The sequence below is a fragment of the Crinia signifera genome, chromosome 4, assembly GCF_055691185.1.
Source record: "Crinia signifera chromosome 4, ASM5569118v1, whole genome shotgun sequence".
Classification (NCBI taxonomy): domain Eukaryota; kingdom Metazoa; phylum Chordata; class Amphibia; order Anura; family Myobatrachidae; genus Crinia; species Crinia signifera.
In genome coordinates this window covers 172,626,315-172,647,606 of record NC_139220.1, presented here as the reverse complement: position 1 = coordinate 172,647,606, position 21,292 = coordinate 172,626,315, and the positions used below count along the sequence as shown (strand labels likewise).

At 42.2% G+C, this 21,292-nt stretch overlaps 1 protein-coding gene across 4 annotated transcripts in view; it reads right to left on the bottom strand.

Annotated features, from left to right (window-relative positions):
• ATXN7L1 (ataxin 7 like 1) overlaps positions 1-21,292 on the bottom strand; it is a 118,305-nt gene that overhangs the window by 38,490 nt on the left and 58,523 nt on the right. For 2 of the 4 annotated variants that reach the window (XM_083182988.1, XM_083182987.1), the window contains exon 4: positions 1,321-1,543. In XM_083182988.1, the coding sequence (XP_083039114.1) occupies positions 1,321-1,543 (223 nt within the window). Of the gene's footprint in view, positions 1-1,320; positions 1,544-7,236; positions 7,570-7,785; positions 7,907-21,292 lie in introns of those variants that run through there. The other 2 variants (XM_083182991.1, XM_083182989.1) reach the window with 2 other exon arrangements.

Below are 21,292 nucleotides of genomic sequence, written 5' to 3'. Positions count from 1 at the left end.
CATCCTTAGATAGGAACTGAAAAATGTACACAAATATAATAAAAAATATCCACAGATGTGGGTGATGTTAGGCCAATAATCAGCCATGCTGTGTCAAATAAAAATAAGGAGTCTCTTCATTTAATCCAATACGGTTTAAAATTGGTGGGTGCCTTCCCAATGGTAATCTATGTAGTTTGCAGAGCAGACGGCACTCCCGGTCCTTCTAATGGGATGTAACAAAGATATCCCACACACAGATCTTGTTCAACGTTTCAAATTGAATGAATAGAATTGTGAATATAATGCTTGTGTTAGCAACATGTCAGGTTGTTCCTGTTGACGATGAAATTCGAAACGTTGTACAAGATCTGTGTGTGGGATATCTTTTGTAAATCCCATTAGAAGGACAGAAAGTGCCGCCTGCACTGCAAACTACATATCTATCTATCTAATCGCCCAATTAAAAAAAAGAAAAAAAGAAAAAATTTTCTTCTGAAAATACACAGAGATCAGTGAAATCAGTGTTTGTTTGTTTTTGAGGCAGGTGAAACAAAATCCCTAATAAGCCACTAATTGAATAGGCCCTGGAGAGCCAATTATCCATGATCAGTGATTGTACATAGCATTAGATACAAATCCAATTACCCACAGACTAATAGATCTATCTGCATATCAATTGATCTGCAGCTATATCTACAGATGGAGTGGGCAGCGTATTCTCCATACAGGCTGCCTGATTCATTGGGACCGACATCACAAATGGCCCACTGTGCTCCCGACGCGGCTCTACAGGTAGTTGGCGGATTGCCCATACACACAGCATGATGCACCGCTGTGGTGCACAGCCAACGCAATATATCTGTGAACGACACCATTCACAGATATATCGCTCATACACACTGGCCAATAGTGCATCGATATATCAGCTATTCAATCGAATGGCCTATTTATTGCCCAGAGTCTATGCACCATGTATGGTTTTTAATTTAGACAAAAAAATATATATATAATTTGAAAAATAAATAAAACCATAATACTGATGTTGAAATGTGACATTTGCTAACATCAAAACTAGGCCTCAGTGGGAAAGTATACATTGCAAGGTCTGCAATTTTTTATATAGCTGTGAAGTTGTCTGGTACCTTAACATGCCCATAGCCCAACCATTACTAATATCAATAAATACAAAATGCATATATTATTACTTCTACAATTCTTTGTTAACATACTTAAATACTACTGCATCCATCACTGATTTAGGATAAGAGGAAGAGTTGCTAAAATCTGTATAATGAAAACTGAATTATGACACAGGATTTCTGTGGGTTTATCGCTTACCATGGTTTATCTCTTGACACTTTTGAAGAAAACACTGTATGTTGTTTATTATTGGAGGTAAGTAGATTGTCTTTGGGCGCTTTGAATGGCTTTGAATTACTGTTGACAGGGTTATGGCTGCTTATACAGGTTTTCGTTTTCATTTGTAAATGTGATGCTCTGGTGTTGCAGAGAGGAGAAGCTGGGGATGAGGAAGGTTTGCACATTGAACCGTGTCTTCTTTCTGAAAGATAAATAAAAAGAAAATTGCATGATACATAGACTCACAACTTCGTCCTGTTTATAGTGGTCTTTACTCTACCAGAATTATATATTTAACCATTTCTTTTTATCCCCCTTATTCCAACTACATAAGAGATTCTCCTGGGAGATCTTACAGGAAACACTGCGATTTAAAGCCCACTAAAAGAGCTAAACATAAGTATATTCAGAGCACAAGTGATGTGTCTTATCCCGACAGATATGAGTTCCTCTTTAATTATAATGATTACAGATTTAATTATAGACAACCAAAAAGAAGGTTTACAGAACGTTCTCTGGGTTTGTCTACACTGGAATACACTCCAAAAAGAGTGGACAATCCTCCTGGTTTAATCTGGGATATCAATGATGTCATTGAAATGACTACACCTCCGTATGGCCTCCCCTCTCTCTGGCATCTCCCAGGAAGCATGGGTAAATAGTCAGTGGTATATTATTTTTTTTCCCCAAAAGTTTTTTTCTATTAAAGCACTGTATAGTGTACAATAAAATACAGAGTATATAACAATATTTGCACAGTGGACTAATTTCCAATGAAAAAGATAGTCAGGACAGTTAGATGTATTGAACATACAGTCACAGAAAAGAACAGTTTGGCAGTAAACATCATAACATATTATCCAGCTTGTCATAAAAGTAGATGTAGTATCTTAGATAACAGACAAGGTAATTCACCATTGGAAACCAGGGCACATCAAGTTTATGTATATCCAAGGGTATATTTTTTGAGCAACCTTCAATATTTATTTGGCCGTGTTCAAATATGTAACCACAAGTAACAGACAAGTGTTTTGGCATAGTGTGCTTTACAACTACTTGAATGTTTTATTATTTGTCAAATGTTCCAAGGAAGGGAAATATTATTTTCTTTGAGCTATTACTAGTAATTTCTGGATGACATCATTATCCTCTTGGAGTCTTGGGTATGGATCATAGGATAGGCAAGCATTAGGTCGACCACTGAAGGTCGACATTTATTTACAGTTTGCTTTATAGTGCAGCAGATTCATGGGGACATGGGGTTGGGTCGACAGTCAACAGGTCGACATGGGGTTTTTCACTTTATTTCGACCTGAATGTCAACATAGTCGACATGGACACTAATAAAGTGCACCCCTACCCTCGGCACACTATTTTAGTCTCCCACCATCGCCTAAGGAGACGTTAGGGCCTGAAGTACCACCTATTGGCATACATCGGCTCAAAACCCCATGTTGACCTTTTGACTGTCAAACTTCCCCATGTCGACCTAATGACCCTGTTGGCCTAACCCCATGTCGACCTTCAGTCAGGTCGACCTAATGCTTGTCGACCTAGTGGCGTATCCCATCCTCTTATGCATTCGAGAATAATATGAACTCCAACAATGATGCAACACTTCCTAAAACACACAAAATTTACCAGACTAAGGGATGCTAAGACGCACCTGTATACTACTGCATACGATTTACTAAGGAGCTTCATATTCTAGTCATGCTTACTAGATGAATTGATATTCTTACATCTAGTAAGCATGTCTAGAATATGAAGCTCCTTAGTAAATCGTATGCAGTAATATTACAATAGGAAAAAGGTACTTAAAAGAGCTGGTTAAAAAAAAGTTAAAGCATACTATCTTGGTTAATAGTTTTTTCTGAACTCAAGAAATTCCGGGTTAAAATAAAAACAAGTCATAATAACAAAACATACACAGACCTTTGGGCATGTCCTACTGCTTGTAGGTTTCTAATGCATACTGCATATTATCTCCTGCCAGAAAAGGAACTTTGAAAAAGTACATGAGAAACTGGCAGAGACACCTGGCAGACATCATTGCTCACTTTGGCCATGGTTATTGTGACAAAGGAAAATCCCTTTAGAGGCAGAGATAAATGTTTGTCACATTCTGTTTCAAGGTGGAATCCCAGAGCTTTACCAGTTGTGCCAGGGATGTAGTTTGGAAGCATTACCCTTGATCTTCTATAGTGGCCTGCTAATTATAAGCTTTCACCATCTTCACAAGTGAAAGCTGATAAACATTTACATTAAATATTTAACTGAATCTTAAGCAACAGCGGACACAAATGATAAATCTTTCAATATATCTGCAAGTAATGAATCTAAAGACGCCTACACACTTGTCGATTCTGGCAAACAATGACGACTTGCGGAAACACAGCCATCGTGTAGAGCTTACACACTTGATGTACTTGAATACACGCAATGAAATGTGAGATATCGCTCAGAAGGGCTGAAATAAGTGATCTCAGTGTAGAATAGGGTCCCAACAAGACAGTCAGGTCCATGTTCACCCAAACCACAATAGTATCAGATGAGGCAGCCTTATTGGGCGCACTAAGAAGGTTACAAAGTGGGAGGTGAGCCATGCAAGGATCCAATGTAGATATGGGAAAGCAGATGCTTGTGTAGTAGTGTGATATACCCGGCATGGAAACATTCATGTGAAGCACAATCTGCCCACAGAGGAAGCATCTGAAGCAACCATCTGGGGAACACTGCATAGGCCACCGCTGGCAGGGTGTGCAATTTGCAGAGCTACACATTACAGGAATAGAACAAGGTAGACGTACAAGTTTTTTTTTTTTTTTTTAAAAGGACATGAAGAAAACACCTTTGCAGGGGACTGCCAAACTGGGGAAAATGTGGAAGTCTTTTTCATAGTCATAAATGCCCTGGTCTCATGAAAGCAGTACAGATGGTTGTTAGAAGGTGTGGAGCACAATCCAGTATGCGGGAAGTGTTACTATGTAGGCTGGCCCTGGTGCTTTCCAACAACACCTCCATGCCCCCCATGAGGGGTAGGTCTGGGGGAAGTTGCGGTGGTGGGCCTGGTCCAGGTGTCCTCATGGCATTTTCAAGTCAAACTGACAATGAAGTTAATGAAAGGATTGTGACACTAAGCATATGATTAAAAGATATTGGGTTAAGATTTTTAATAATTTAAAGAACCACTTCAGTTTTTCAGGTTTTACAAATAAAAATTCAAGTAAGTCTTTGTCTATTAACTCTTTGAGTGTCAACATCCCAGTGAGAGATGCACAAAAAAAGAAGTCAACATCTGAGAGAGAAATGCAAAATATCTGCTACAAATGCCAGCGACGCTCACATTTGGTATGTAAATTCAAATTAAAAAATGTTCTGTAAAAAAAAAAAAAAAAAAAAAAAAAGATTGTATCTGCTAGATAAAAGATAAGTTCATTATGATGATGCAATTTTCACACCAATTTTGACAAATTCACTTGGCACTCAAAGGGTTAAAGTAATGTGTGTAATTCCTCTTCGTTTTCACAATGACAGGTACGTGTAGCCTGGTTATATATATATATACATATATATATATATATACACACACACACATATTTTGCATGTGTTACATATTTGTTCTAATAGCCTAATCCCCTGCCAAAGGCTATCAGTGCACATCACAATCCCTATTATCATCAATGGGGACTACGGTCTAACCCATATTATTGTTACGCCAACATATGATGGGATAAACGGCTATAAGCCTATGGAGGCATTTGTGCAAGAGGGAGGCCTTACATATGGCAGGCGAAAATCACAAGGACCTGATTCCGATGTGATCACAACTTTAATGGTATCACAACTGAGCTATTATTGGTAGACTGGGCAGGCGCCATAGGCGTAGCGCGCATGCGTCAAGTTACCTTTGCAATGCCTCAGACAGCGAGGAATCAGCTTTGTGAAGAGGACGTGGGGGGAGGTAATGGGGAACACCTGCAAAAATGCAGGCGTGTTGTGACCATTTTTGGGACGTATTGCTGAGCAAGTTGCAATAGCATTGGTGGGCTCCTATGTTCACTTGCTTTACCTCATAGTTCTGATGCTAAAAAAGGATCGCTGCTGTGTCGGTATCACAAACGCATCTGATGAAAGATTCCAGGTGCCCTGGGCTAATACACCTACAGCTCCCCTTGTAATGCTGCTAAACACGTGTGTATTGCTTAGGTGTAACAAAGGTTATACAACTGGCATGTAAGATCTAATGCTTGTGGCGTATGAAGGAGGCTTAGGCTTTAGACTGCCCGACTGGTGCTGTAGCATAATTTACATAAAGTAATGGTTCTATCAGTAAGTTACATTGGCACAGCCATCTGGCAGTCACCTTAAGGACTTTACTCACCACAGTGCATAAGGACGGGTGAGAGCTAACAAGCATGGAATAAATTAGGCCTTTATTTTGTTCCTCGGTTGTCACCTCCTCCCCCCACCCCCTAGTCCTGGCACCCTAGGCTGCAGCCTAATCAGCCTATTGGTTAATCAGGCCATGTGGCTCTCTGAGCATAGTGGTAACATGCAGGGACAGTGGTTACCACTACTACTGTCCATGTGAGTTCACTATAGCACATAATATGGATATTTTCCTTTTAAAATGTAAGAAAAAAAAAAATCTGTTGTGATACAGACGGTTACTAAGGGGGGTATGCAATCTGTTGCCGCTATTTCTGACGTGGGAAATAGCGGCGGCTCCCTATTCAATGCTGTCTTTAGCGACAGCATTGAAGCGGGATCACGTCAGAACGGGCCCGGCTTTAGAAGCTGTCGGGCCCGTTCTGCCGATAACGGCCGTGGATTGTAGCAATCCCAGCCGCAGATCGCCAATTCACAGCTGTTTGAGGCCACGCCGCCTTTGCACCGAGCGGCAGGTGGGACATTAAATCCTGCCTGCCATTCTGCAGTCGATCAGACCGCAAAGGGGCCAGGATCACAGCTGTCGGCGGGGATCGACAGCCGTGATCCTGGATTGCATACCCCCTAATGCTTTCAGCAGAGTTTGAAGCAAGCCATTCAGACTGCTGTAAAAGTAATAACAGCATTAGCTCCAAAAATAAACCTGTAAAATTAAAAAGGCCCATACACACTACCTGATCCCTGACAATACTGGCAGCAACAGGGACCCAGCAGTGTGCATACGCACTAGCCAAACCCGGTGGGGGTGTGCAAGAGCAGGGAGAGGGGAAGTGGAGGCCATGCTGCAGCTGTGCATGTATAGAAGGGTATGTGCAAGAACGTGTATCTTTAATGATATTGAATGAACACAATAGACAAGATAGCAAAAGATACGCTCAGAAAGGCCCTTCCGAGCAATATCTTTTACTATCTTGTCTAGTGTGTATGAAGCTTAATGGAGCCTACACACGTGGCGTTTTAGGGGCATTTTCTAAGTGATCTCACTACATTGCTCCATGTGTAGGGGCCATAGTGATAACAATACACGGCCCCGCGATTCATATTTAGCATGCTGGATTAATCTACAATCTCCGGTGTCAGGGCCAGTGTTCTCACCGGAGAACACTGGCCCTGACCGATCGCTTACCACACATCGCTGTGCGCTGAGCGACTTAGCATTGCTCAGAACGCTTCAGCATCTCCATGGTGTGTAGGACCCTTTAAGACTTTTGTGGGTAAAATTCATGAATCACTTCTAAAAGTTATAAGCATGCAATACAGAAGAAAATCACATACACAGGCAGGCAGACAGTTAGATATTATTTATGGTTATTTGATATATACCATTTAGTAAATTTCAGTTACACGTTGTTCTGTTTGACAAGAGATACAAAGATACAGAAATATTAAAAAGCAGCACTGCAACTACAGGATCTAACTGGAACTAATATGCCATACAGTTACCTGTCTGTGATGAAATAGTGGGCAGAGAATTACAGCGGCTACGGGCTACTGTACCAGCGAACGAGCAATGGCCTAGTCAATTTTGCACTGCTTAAGGCACCAGTGCACGGATGACACCATTCCCTGTAGCTGCCAGTGACTCCTGCGTGCAGAGACACAACACCACACTGATCCCGTCCGCTAGGCACAGGCAGCCTTATCAGGCAAGTGCACAGACTGCAGCAGCGCCTCGCACAAACACACACGCATGCTGTGCAGGCCGTTCCGGAGCCTGTTGTTGTTATTGTGTATATGTGTGTGAGCGGCGCAGCAGCACTCGGAGGAGGAAATCCACAAACGACAAAGGCCACTTCCCCCGTCACGTATGATGATTACACGGCTCATCCCATGCAGCCACATTCTCCAAATAACGAAACCAATAGGGGCTACGTGGAGGAAGCTGCCGCCGGGGAACCCGCAGCATACATAGGAACCAACTAGAAGATTTTTTCATGGAGAACAAACAAACAGAAACGAGGGAGAGAAGAAGCGGCGGCGCCGCCAACTTACTCTGCCTGCGCCGCGGCTGTAACCATGCTGCCCCGCCGCTGCCGTCACACGCTCCCGGGGGAGACGCAGCTGCAGATGCGCTGGCTGCCCGTGTGCGGTACCTACCGCGCTGCTGGCGCCAAGTTCCTGCGCTCTCACCAGCCGGGTACCACAAGTTCTCAGAAATGGGACGATGCCAGGAACAACAATAATAAAATGGGAAGCGATCTCCACCCACAGGGCTCATTTTTGTTAATGACGCTAAATAACGGGATTTATATATTATTTACTGGTAACTAATACAGAGGAAATGCATTGGGAAAATAAACTGCAACTACAACCCTTTCATAAATATTTAAAGCAATGAATAAGCTCAGTGTATAAGGCGAGTCATGAAACACAATTCAAAGTTTAGCCACAATTAACTATTTTTCTAAATAACAGCTTTACCAACGTGATCAGAACATGTCAAAAGAATGTACTATAATGTCACCACCAAGTGTAAAGAACGTACTGTCACCACCAAACTGTGCAGCTCCCTACCTGTTTATACCAAGCACAACTAAAAAACATCTGTCAATTTGTGTCCAGGTAGCCTATGTACAAAGGAATTTATTTATTTATTAACAGTTTCTTATATAGCGCATACATATTCCGCAGCGCTTTACAGAGTATATTTGAACATTCACATCAGTCCCTGCCCCAGTGGAGCTTACAATCTATATTCCCTAACACACATATGTATATGTATATATATATATATATATATATATATATATATATATATATATATTCATTCATATTCTCTCTCTCTCTCTCTCTATATATTTTTTGGAGGAATCACTTGATGTAAGTTAAAACTGGGATAATAATTTCTTACATGATTATCTCTGCTATGGGCCAGATGTATCAAGTATCAAGAAGTGATAAAATGAAGAGTGATGACAGCTACTCAGCTCCTGACACACTACAGTCTTGGTTTGGAAAATCACAGTTAGGGGCTGTCTGTTTATCACTCTACAATCACTTTTGAAGCTTGATACATCTGAACCATAGATGTTCGCAGAGACAGAAGTAGCGATAACTAGATGCCAGGAGGCCGGGGGCATATTTTCCAAAAAAGGTGCTCTGTTTTTTTGCGAGAGGCTACACCAGTGGCTGTGTGATTGGATACAGCTTCATTGGACCCCTAGCAGCATGAATGGAATGGGATCATTGGGTCGACCAAAAGATGGCTGACACTTGGGTTTACATACTGGAAGGTTGACATGGGACTAGGACGACACAAGCAATAGGTCGACAGTCAAAAGGTCGGCATGGGGTTTTTGACAGATGATTTTTTACCCGAATGTCGGAATGGACACAGTTTTAGATGCACCAAGTGCGCTCGCCATGCTTCGGGCACGGTGCTTAGCTAAGCTCAACACACAATTTTATTCTCCCACCATGCCCTAGTGGATGGTAGGGCATGAAATACAGTCTGTCGGCACGTAGACTCAAAAAACATTGAAAAACCCCATGTCGACCTTTATACTGTCGACCTAACGCTTGTGTCGACCTAGACACCTGTCGACCTTCCAGTATGTTGACCTAATGACTGTCTACCATCTTTAGGTCAACCAACTGACTGTATCCCGCATGAATAGCCCAACCATCCTGAGTAACCAGAGTTGATCAATGAGCTCATGTTGATCCCATGCTATGTAATCAGAAGCAGCAGCGGAGCACACAAGCATGAAGAAGACTTACATTTTCTCAAGATGCCTCCTGCTGCTTTGCATATTTTCAAACAGCAGCTGTACACACTGCATCAATTTCTCCTGCGACCAGCGATTAGAACGGGGCTGAAAACGGGAGCGTGCACCCGGCAATTTATCGCCGGAGCACACTCCTATCACTGGCAATATGGTGTGGTGTACACAGCTTAAGAGATTCCTGGGCTGTCTGTGGCGCACTGCTCTTTTAAGGTCTATCCATAGATTGTAAATTATGTTGAGGTCAGGAGATTGTGAAGGCCATGGCAAAACCTTCAGTTTACGCCTCTTGATGTAATCCACCATGGATTTTGAGGTGTGTTTAGGATCATTATCCATTTGTATAATTCAGCCTCTCTTTAACTTCAGCCTTTTCACAGTTAGCGCCCAAAACTTGCTGGAATCTTATTGAATCCATTTTTCCTTCTACTCGTGAAATGTTCCCTGTGCCATACAATCCCAAAGCTTGATTGATCCACCCCCATGCTTAACAGTTGGACAGATGTTCCAAATGTACCTTTGCTCATTACGCCCAAAAAGTTATATTATAACCTCATCGGTCCACAGAACTTGATTCCAAAATGCATCAGGCTTGTCTATATGTTCATTTGCAAACTTTAAATGCTGATTTTTTGTGGTGAGGATGCAGAAGAGGTTTTCTTTTGATGACTCTTCCATGAAAACCATATTTGTACATGTATCTCTTTATAGTGGAATAGTGTACCACAACTCCAGTGTCTGCCAGATCTTCCTGGAGGGATCGTGCAGTTAAACATGGATTTTGACTTGCTTTTCTCACAATCCTGTGAGCTGTTCTGTCTGATATTTTTCTTGGTCTCCCAGATCTTGCTTTAACTTCCGCTGTTCCTGATGACTAAAGCCCCGTACACACGGCGGAGATATATTGCTCAGCAATATATTGCTAGCAATACAATGCTGAGCAATATATTGCCCAGTGTCTCCTTTTCATCAGCGACCAGAGATGGTCGCTGATGAAAGGGAACCTCTGCCGGGGGAGCTGCAGAGGTAATCAGCTGGTCGCAGGAGCAAGCTCCTGCGACCAGCGATTACAATGGGGCTGAAAACGGGAGCGCGCACCCAGCGATTTATCGCTGGGGCACACTCCCATCACTGGCAATATGGTCGCCTGCGACCATATTCCCAGCGATTTCAGCCCCTATCGCCCCCGTGTGTACACAGCTTAACTCTCTCTAACTACCATCTTATCTCTCAGCTTCCTTGCCTCTCCAAGCTACTGGAGAGACTTGTCTACTCTCGTCTCACACACTTTCTTAACTCCCACGCCCTATTAGACCCACTTCAGTCAGGCTTTCGTTCCCAGCACTCCACTGAGACAGGACTGACTAAAGTGGTGAATGATCTGGCAACTGCTAAGTCTAAAGGCCATTACTCACTACTTATTTTTCTAGATCTTTCTGCTGCGTTTGACACTGTGGATCACACTCTTTTCTTACAAACACTACACTCCCTAGGTCTTAATGATACAGCCCTTTCCTGGTTCTCATCTTACCTATCTGATCACTCTTTCAGTGTTCCCTTCTCGGATTCTTCTTCCTCTTCACTACCTCTGTCAGTCAGAGTTCCGCAAGGCTTAAGGTGCCCATACACTAGTAAGAGTTATCTTCAGATCTGGCTGGTTGGAACAAAAATATGGTTATGGATGAGGGACAGTTTGTCAGTTTTCCAGCATTTCCAAGCAAATGGTCAACTGTCATTTGCTCTAATCCATAACCATGTTTTTGTACCAAACAGCCAGATCTGTAGATAAAGCTACGTGTGTATGGCCAACTTTAGTCTTAAGTCCTCTGCTTTTCTCAATCTATACTTCCTCTTGGCAAACTAATCAGCTCTTTTGGATTTCATTATCACTTATATGCGGATGATACTCAAATCTATCCATCAACCCCAGAGTTGTCACCAGTGGTTTTGGGCCAATGTCTATCTGCCATCTCATCTTGGATGTCTTCTCGCCAACTCAAACTCAATATTTCCAAAACGGAATTACTTATATTCCCACCAACCAAGAACAGTTACCATCCTGATATCTCCATAATGTTGACAACTCGACAATCTACCCTACCCCGCAAGCTCATTGCCTTGGGGTCATCCTCGACTCTGAACTGTCCTTTCTTCCCCACATTCAATCTGTCTCCATATCATGTTACATGCATCTAAGAAACATATCCAAAATACGACCATATCTCACTAGACACTACTAAATCTCTAGAAGAAAGAATCTTGGCTGTGTGAGATGCACGTGTGTTACTTGCAAATCTTTAATACCTGGGGATACATTTTATCATCCACAGTCGGGTAAACTGTAAAAAATTAGGCATACTTTAACTTGCAACAGTAAATTAGTTGTGTATCAAATTGTATGCCCGTGTGGCCTCAGTTACATAGGCAAGACTGAGCGTTCTTTTAAAGAAAGAATGTCAGCACATAGGTCTGCCATAAAAGGAGCGTTGACATCTGGCGCAAGCCAGCAGCCGGTGGCGAGGCACTGGGCCACAGCAGGACATACTATGACCAGTATAAAATATTGCATGATCGATCAGATAACGACCTCGGTCAGGGGAGGAGACAGGGGGAGACTACTAATGCAGTGTGAAGCTAGGTGGATTATGCGCCTGGAAACATTGAACGAGGCGACAGGTTTGGGAGCATTTCTGCATTGATAGGTAACTGTTACAATATTCATCTTACAGATACCATATATACTCGAGTATAAGCCTACTTTTTCAGAACATTTTTTATGCTGAAAAGGCCCCCCTCGGCTTATACTCGAGTGAGGGTCCCACTTGAGTCAATAAGTTTTCCCAGTTTTTTTGTTGTAAAATTAGGTGCCTCGGCTTATATTCGGGTCGACTTATAATCGAGTATATACGGTATGTAATGTTGCGGTCTGTGATCTCTTGTTGAAATTTGCCTTTTTTTCATCATACGAAATTGTTATATGGTAATGGGCTGACATTACCAAATGCTGCTGTATAAGTATTAAGAAAAAATGTTTGTATTTTTATGTAGTATTGGATTTTTGGTGTTATGTAAATTGGTTGCCCTTGGTAACCATCATACTGCACAACTGTTTGTATTGAAGCCGGTTGTCGGCTAATTAAGGCTGACGTAACCTAGGTGCGCGGAAAAGCCGGGCGTACACGCCACGGGCGGGTCTTAGCGTGGGATGCATCACATATAAAGGTCAGTGTTTGTTCCACAGAGATTAGCCTGAGGAAAATACAAGTTTTGTATTGAAACGTTGCTATGAGCTATTTAAGTTTTGCACATTTTTTCAAAGAAGCTGGAGTGCTGCAGTTGTTTTGGAGACTATTATCGCTCGAGGAGAGCTGACTGCGAGCACCCGCCAAGTACCTTATTTCAAGTGGCTGTGCCGGACCACCACGCTAATATTATATATATATATATATATATATATATATATATATATATATATATATATATATATATATATATATATATATATAGACATTGGATGGGCTCTGCACACACTAAATTAACTGATAATAAATAGTGGAGATTTGGTTCATGAATTGATCAATGCATTTAAGCCTGCAGCCCCCGTCAAGGGACCCCACTGTTCTGCAGGTCCTACCACTATCGCTGAAAATGGCTGCAATACACATAGCTATCACATCAATGTTTGATACCATTTTCAGCGATAGTGGTAGGACCTGCAGAACAGTGGGGTCCCTTGACGGGGGCTGCAGGCTTAAATGCATTGATCAATTCATGAACCAAATCTCCACTATTTATTATCAGTTAATTTAGTGTGTGCAGAGCCCATCCAATGTCTGTTTAAACAATGTGGTCACAAGCCATAGGGCACCCCAAAACTAGGAAAGGTGAGTGCCAATGTTAAGTGTATATATTGTTTATTAGATTAATTTTTTAATTAGTCTTATTGTGGTCACATTCTCTCATGCACCCTGTTTTTAACTAAGATTCCATAGCTTGTGTTAGCCATTTCCCTAGATGATTAGTGACAGGTGTGTTGGTAGCTGCTCACCTATAAAAGCAAAGTCTGCTGTGAGCTTCAGACCTGATAGCATGCCTGGTATCAAACATTGATGTGATAGCTATGTGTATTGCAGCCATTTTCAGCGATAGTGGTAGGACCTGCAGAACAGTGGGGTCCCTTGACGGGGGCTGCAGGCTTAAATGCATTGATCAATTCATGAACCAAATCTCCACTATTTATTATCAGTTAATTTAGTGTGTGCAGAGCCCATCCAATGTCTGTTTAAACAATGTGGTCACAAGCCATAGGGCACCCCAAAACTAGGAAAGGTGAGTGCCGATGTTAAGTGTATATATTGTTTATTAGATTAATTTTTTAATTAGTCTTATTGTGGTCACATTCTCTCATGCACCCTGTTTTTAACTAAGATTCCATAGCTTGTGTTAGCCATTTCCCTAGATGATTAGTGACAGGTGTGTTGGTAGCTGCTCACCTATAAAAGCAAAGTCTGCTGTGAGCTTCAGACCTGATAGCATGCCTGGTATCAAACATTGATGTGATAGCTATGTGTATTGCAGCCATTTTCAGCGATAGTGGTAGGACCTGCAGAACAGTGGGGTCCCTTGACGGGGGCTGCAGGCTTAAATGCATTGATCAATTCATGAACCAAATCTCCACTATTTATTATCAGTTAATTTAGTGTGTGCAGAGCCCATCCAATGTCTGTTTAAACAATGTGGTCACAAGCCATAGGGCACCCCAAAACTAGGAAAGGTGAGTGCCGATGTTAAGTGTATATATTGTTTATTAGATTAATTTTTTAATTAGTCTTATTGTGGTCACATTCTCTCATGCACCCTGTTTTTAACTAAGATTCCATAGCTTGTGTTAGCCATTTCCCTAGATGATTAGTGACCGGTGTGTTGGTAGCTGCTCACCTATAAAAGCAAAGTCTGCTGTGAGCTTCAGACCTGATAGCATGCCTGGTATCAAACATTGATGTGATAGCTATGTGTATTGCAGCCATTTTCAGCGATAGTGGTAGGACCTGCAGAACAGTGGGGTCCCTTGACGGGGGCTGCAGGCTTAAATGCATTGATCAATTCATGAACCAAATCTCCACTATTTATTATCAGTTAATTTAGTGTGTGCAGAGCCCATCCAATGTCTGTTTAAACAATGTGGTCACAAGCCATAGGGCACCCCAAAACTAGGAAAGGTGAGTGCCGATGTTAAGTGTATATATTGTATATATATATATATATATATATATATATATATATATATATATATATATATATATATATATATATATATATATATATATATATATATATATATATATATATATATATATATATATATTACTTGTGAGTTATCCGGGCTGCCGATTTTTTGATTGTATGCCTTAAGTTAAGGCATACAATCAGATGCGATGCGATATCGCATCGCATCGCATGCGATCATCGGATGCGATGACCCGATATTTCCATAGGAATCAATGTTAAAATTGACTGAGTCCATTTTAACATGGAATTCAATAGGAAAAAGGGGTCCTTTTCATACCCCTACTATCCATGTGGGCATGGAGTTGGATATAAACCTGTAGCGAGCCACCGAGCCCGAAGCGTGGCGAGCGGACGGTATTCTGTGTCCCCTCGCGGGGCTCGCCACGCTTCGGGCTCGGTGGCTCGCTACGCTCGCCACAGGTTTATATCCAACTCCATGCCCACTTGGATAGTAGGGGTATGAAAAGGACCCCTTTTTCCCAGTGAATTCCATGTTAAAATGGACTCAGTCCATTTTAACATTGATTCCTATGGAAAAATCGGGTCATCGCATCGCATCCGATGCGATGCGATGTGCCCGATCCGACCCGATTTAGAAATCGGCAGCCCGGATAACTCACAAGTACTATATATATATATAATATATTAATTATAGATGGCTTATACTATCATACATATAAAAATACAAAAATTATTATTAATAATAAACCACAGGGTATTTATCAAAACTTGGAAAAAGATCAGAAAAAAAAAATCAACTGCCTTTTCTTTTTAGCAGGCTGTGCTGTAAAATGTTAATGAAAGCTGATTGGTGCATACTTTATCTCTATAGCTTTGAAAAATATTAAAGCTGCTGCTGGTAATGTGATGATTCTCCTGCATTAGTTTAACTATAAATACACTGCAAAATGTACAAGCACCTGCAGATCACTTTACTGCTGAACCTGTAAAGTGAGCCGCTAGTTTAATCAAAACAATCAAAGTAGAACTCCAAAGAGCAGGATATCACAGTTGAATCGTAACACATGAGCCACTCATCACACCTGGCAATTCATGTTTGTAAGTTCAGTGGTGCAAAGGCAATACACTACCAAGCAGCAGAGGAAGATTATATTCTGAATTCTCTATATTACACAAATAAAGGAGTGCATGATACTACAGACCTATGCAACCACAAGCACTTCCCTAAGGAGTAATCTTACTAAGATGAGAATTCTATTGAAGATAGAATGTTGCCCATAGCAACCAATCAGATTCCATCTATTAAGTTCTAGAAGGCGCTACTAAAATCCCCATACACATTATTACCTGATGCCCGCCAACGCCGATATTGGCAGCTGCATGGACCCTGGGGGCTTGCTTTGGCAAGTTCATGCACAATTGGCATTACCTGGCGTGAGGGGGAGTGACTATCATGCTGCAGCTGCTGTCATTGGTTCAGTGCACAGGTCAATCTTAAATTGCATTAATCATGTTCAAAACATATTCTAGCATTTGTCATGGGTGATTATCGTTCAGGATGACACAGAATGAGATGTAGTAGTCCCACTGTTTAATGAGGACACCAATATTTTTTATATTCTGGAATGACATGCGAGACAACAGCATACATGACAATCAGCTATTTTTGTTTGTTTTGTGCAAGAATGATGTTTCCTCCTTTAACCAGATAAACTTTCTGTCACCATAGGGCTCAATACACTGGTACCAAAATGTTTTTTAGGTCTGCAGAGATGGCGCAAGGGTATTCAAGCTGATCTGTTTAAAAGAATCTGGACCCGTATAGGGAATTTAATAACCAGAATTAATTTTATTGTACATAAACAAACAGTTTAAAAAGTGCAAGTGCAAATTATCACAAAAGTGCAAATGCAATCAAATACATATACATAGAATGTATCATTTGGTAAAAAACAATGAGAAAAAAGACGGGGATAGAGATCAGGATATTGATCTCACCAAATAAGGTGCGTGCGGTGGGCTTGGTGCTTTGCAGATGGCGATTCCCAGGGAAGCAGTAAGGTGCACCACTGCACAGGCTTTATCAATAAAGATATCAGATGGATCGTCTCCCGTCATTGGCATCCCGCGTAACATGTTTCGGAGGTAACTCCTTCAGACGTGGATGCCAATACGCTGAAGACTCCGGTATTTAAACCCTTTCAATTAGTTTAATGTCCCACACCTGTATGGTGCTTCCGCATTTGCCGTATTTGCGGAAGTGACGTTTCATTAGTGTGTCCGTTCCTTTTGGTCAGCAGAGAGCAGCAGGGTCCTAGAGCTAAAATAGTGCGCAAATAGTGTCACCCAAAAAACCCACTCCAGTACCCTCAATACACTGGTAGGCAGTTAACTAAAAGGCCCCCATTGCTTACATTCAATTTGGGCACTTTATATGCAAATGAGACGATCAATCACATGAAAAGTGCCCAAATTGCATGTGATTGACAGCAGGTCCAATGCGATGCACGTTCCGGTTTGCGTTTCACCGGAGCCTGCGAGTCGCACTGGATGCAGAAGCAGGCAGGCTTGGCTGGGATCGCATGCGATATATTGCATGCAAAAGGACCGCATGAGATATATGGCATCTCATCCTGCCACCCCGGAAGGTCCGGGCAGCTCAACAGCAGATAGCTGCCAACTTCTTCTAAGGGAGAAGTCACCTAGTCTATGCCAAACCGTTATATCAAACGCACCTGTAGTACCACATGGTTTTGCCCAGTTGTGTGCTCGTTTGCAAATCAGGCCCTATATCCCAGAGCAGACAACCCTGCCCCTAACTATGATAACAAGGGTTTAAGGCTCAACACACTGCCGCCCTGCTATGGCACTGTATACGGGCACCTGGAAAAGTTTCTCTCAGGATTCTACTACAGTCACCTGGATCCACTGCTAGGTATGTATGGTCACACCACTGCAACACATCCTGCTTAGTGTCAGCCAATTTTCGTATGTCAAATGCTATGGACCAATCTGTATTAAGTGGTGGCAGAGAACTTGAGCTAGTAGAGTAGGCTCAACCCAGAACAATCTGAGAAAAAAATAAATTTTGCGCTATTCTGGTTACAAGGATGTACCAACCAAGCAGATGTTTATTGTCAAATGAAATGTCTTTATAAAAGACAGTTATTCCCAGCATACAAGGTTACCATAGTAAATTCCTCTGAAGATGGTCAGAGGATAAACAATTTCAGAGCTCACATCCCACTTATGAAGGATGTGCAGTAAGTAACCGGATGTCCAGTGCATGCAGACACACACTGTCTGGTTGTGAACTCTAGTCTCGACTAATATTTTTGTGAAATTTGAAAGCACAGAACTGTATATAAGAAGCACTGCATACTGAAAAAGCCAGCATGTGTACATTCTTAAACTCATCATGGATCTCAACAGAGGCCACTGGAGAGCGATGATCTTTGACAAGAGTGGTATACGACAGCAGGAGAGTTTTGACCAGCTCTGCAAGCTGCTTTTTGGGAGGAAGCACAGTCCCAAACAGCTTCAGACATCTCTGGTAGACAAAGATAGGACATCATTGCTGCAGTCTGAGCATAGTTGATTTGATTGCCCGTGTAATTGTTGCCCAGTTAGAGAAGGAGATAGGCATCTCATCGGGATTCATCCTGATACTGATACTCCACGAGAAGCGTTGTATGACCAACCAAGTTTCTACATGCTGTGTGCCCCATCAGCTAAAAGGAGGGGGTTTGGTGACTCAGTGATGCAACATGCTGGCCGAGTTTGAACACAATTGCTTAACTCTGTTTAGATCATCATCTGTGGTGATGAATCCTGGATCTACAGTTTCGATGCAAGACAAAACGATAGTCAGCCCAATGAGTTTAGGTTCTGACATAAGCCAGTGTAGCTGTATTTCTGGTTAAAACTGAAGTGCACTGTCAATGGGGATCTGTATGCCTAAAAATGCCTGCTACAAGAGCTAGAAGCCATTTCCTGGTGCCATCTGAGAACTACTGCTCGTGGTGCCAATCTCCATCCTGATAATGCCAACAAGTGGTGGATTTTCTGGTGCATAAATGCATCCAGGAGCTGGGTAATCCGCCATACAGTCCAGACCTGTCCCCTTGCAACTTGTGATTCCAAGATTCTTGGGATTTGTTTTGAGTCACCAAAAGCAGCAGTGGAGACCTTCCTGCTTCAAAATGGTCCAGCTGGTTCACCAAGTGGTTTGAGCGATTGTAATTTATCATAGACTCGTGATGAAAACTTAAAAAAATGTAATGTGTGGTCGCTCTTGGGAGTTAGCAACTCCTCTGGTGCCTGTAAGAACAACGAGGCAGATTATCTCTCTCCATCATCCTAAAACAAACACTTGGGAAGCTTTGGCTTTCCATTGTACTGTAACAATTATGTGGCTACGACCAGGATATACTCAAACAGATACTGGGGACTAATGCTGCTGGCAACCGTGCTCTTCAGCACCTTGGCAAACACATTGTCCTGTTAAAAACATGTATTCTCTTTTAAATGCAGTTATTTAACCATTAGTCCCATTTTTTATTTGAATTTATATAACAAATATGAGCAACGCTGATATTTTTAGCAGATATTTTGCACATCTCTCCCAGAAATGTTTGCACTGAAAGGGTTAAAACCATGGATTTTAAAACCAGGATTTAAAACCAGATGCCAAATTATCCCAGAGCTGAGGCACACTAACATGGATAGTGTTCCCGCTAGGCTGTTTTAGCGGGGCGCTGCGCCCTGCCCGATTTCTAAAGGGCAAAATGCGCCCTGCCTCTCCAGCAGCGCCCCGCTAAAAGAGCCTGCTGCCTGTCTAATGTTGTGCCCGGGGAAGCTCCAGGCACCGCAATCTCGGCGGCGCTAGGCTTCCCCGGCAGCTCACGGACTACGGAGGAAGCCCGGGCACGCCTCCTCTGGTGACGTGGCGGCCCGGACACGCCCCCAGCTGTGACGTCGGTGTGCCCGGTCCGCCCCCCAGCTGTGATGTCGGTGTGTCCGGTCCGCCCCCCAGCGCCCTGCCCGGTGTCACTCCTAGAGTGAACATTAATGGAGTATACACATTTTTTGTCTACCAAGTGCCAAAGCCGCCGTAGCTAGTCCATGGCTGTGGCAAACAATTACATAAGGAACTACGCTGTCACGGTGCCTAGTGCTAATACTTTGAAAATGTTGTCGAAAGAGATTTACTCCCACAGTGCTGCGACCCCCATGGCCACACCTCCATTTTGACAATTCCAAACATTGGAAGTATAAATTACACAAAAAGCATACAGGCTGTACTGGTAAAAAATCCAGCAAATGACTTTACATTAGTGTAAAAGGTACATACACACTGTACAATTGTTTTTACCAACTTTTTTGACCAATTTTCTACATTTCAGCCATTCTGAACGAAATTGGTCAAAATATATCTTTCAGTGCGTTTGCGACGAACGATGATGCGCATACCCGCCAGTTGTTCATCAAGGTTGTTAGTCTACTGTGCATGCAGCTCAATTTGGATATCTTTCAAAAAGAGCCTATACACTGTAGCTAGATCTTTCGTCCAGGACACGGAGTTCAAGGGAAATGTCTTTCAACTAAATTGGTCAAAAAATTGTACAGTGTGTATGCACCTACATTTGTTTTATCAAACACAGCGGCAGCTTAAGCCAGTGGTAGCCAACCCTAGCCCTCGAGAGCTACCAACAGTTCACATTTTCCAGACAACCTAGCTGCTGCACAGCTGCCCTCTTAATCACTGACACATTTTAAAAGATACACAGATGGAGCTAATTAGCTCACTTGAGGAGCTAATTGAGGAGCGTGATTCTGTGAGGAGACCTGCAAAACATGCACTGTTGGTAGCTCTCGAGGACTAGGGTTGGCTACCCCAGGCTTAAGCGAATGGTCATTTACCTGATATTTTTGTCAGCAAGTGGATACTACTGCAGAAATAGAAGGACATAAACAACTTTCAGGTACTGTATAATTCTCAGCATGAAAGGCAGTCATTCTAGAGAGATGAGAGGCTAAACATATCCTGATAATCATCAGCTTTGTCCTCCCCTACATGTACCAGATGTCTGCTGTCTTGTAAATGAATACACCTTATTGGGATCTCTCACAGAAAAGTTATGTAATAAACAAGTAGCACGATGTTACAGCAGCATGCATAATATACTTAGTGTGACATGGATACTGTGAAAGGTAAAAACATAGCAGCAAAGTTTTATGCTTTCTTATGCCTATTAATTTGTTTTATATAAAGTAAACAAAGGCTGAAACATTACAAATGTGTTGTATCTTAATTATTAATAATCAATAATCTTAATGTGGGCCTAAAAAAGGCCACTTTCAATGACAGTTTCAGAGAAATGCAGGATCAACCTGGGTTTGGTATGAAAGGTACCGACCTGTGTTGTCCCTGCTTCAAAAGCATGTGTGAATGGGTCTTAACCCGGGAATGTCCATGCTTGTCCCCGTAATTTAATTCCCGGGTTTGTCTCTGCATTTGTGGT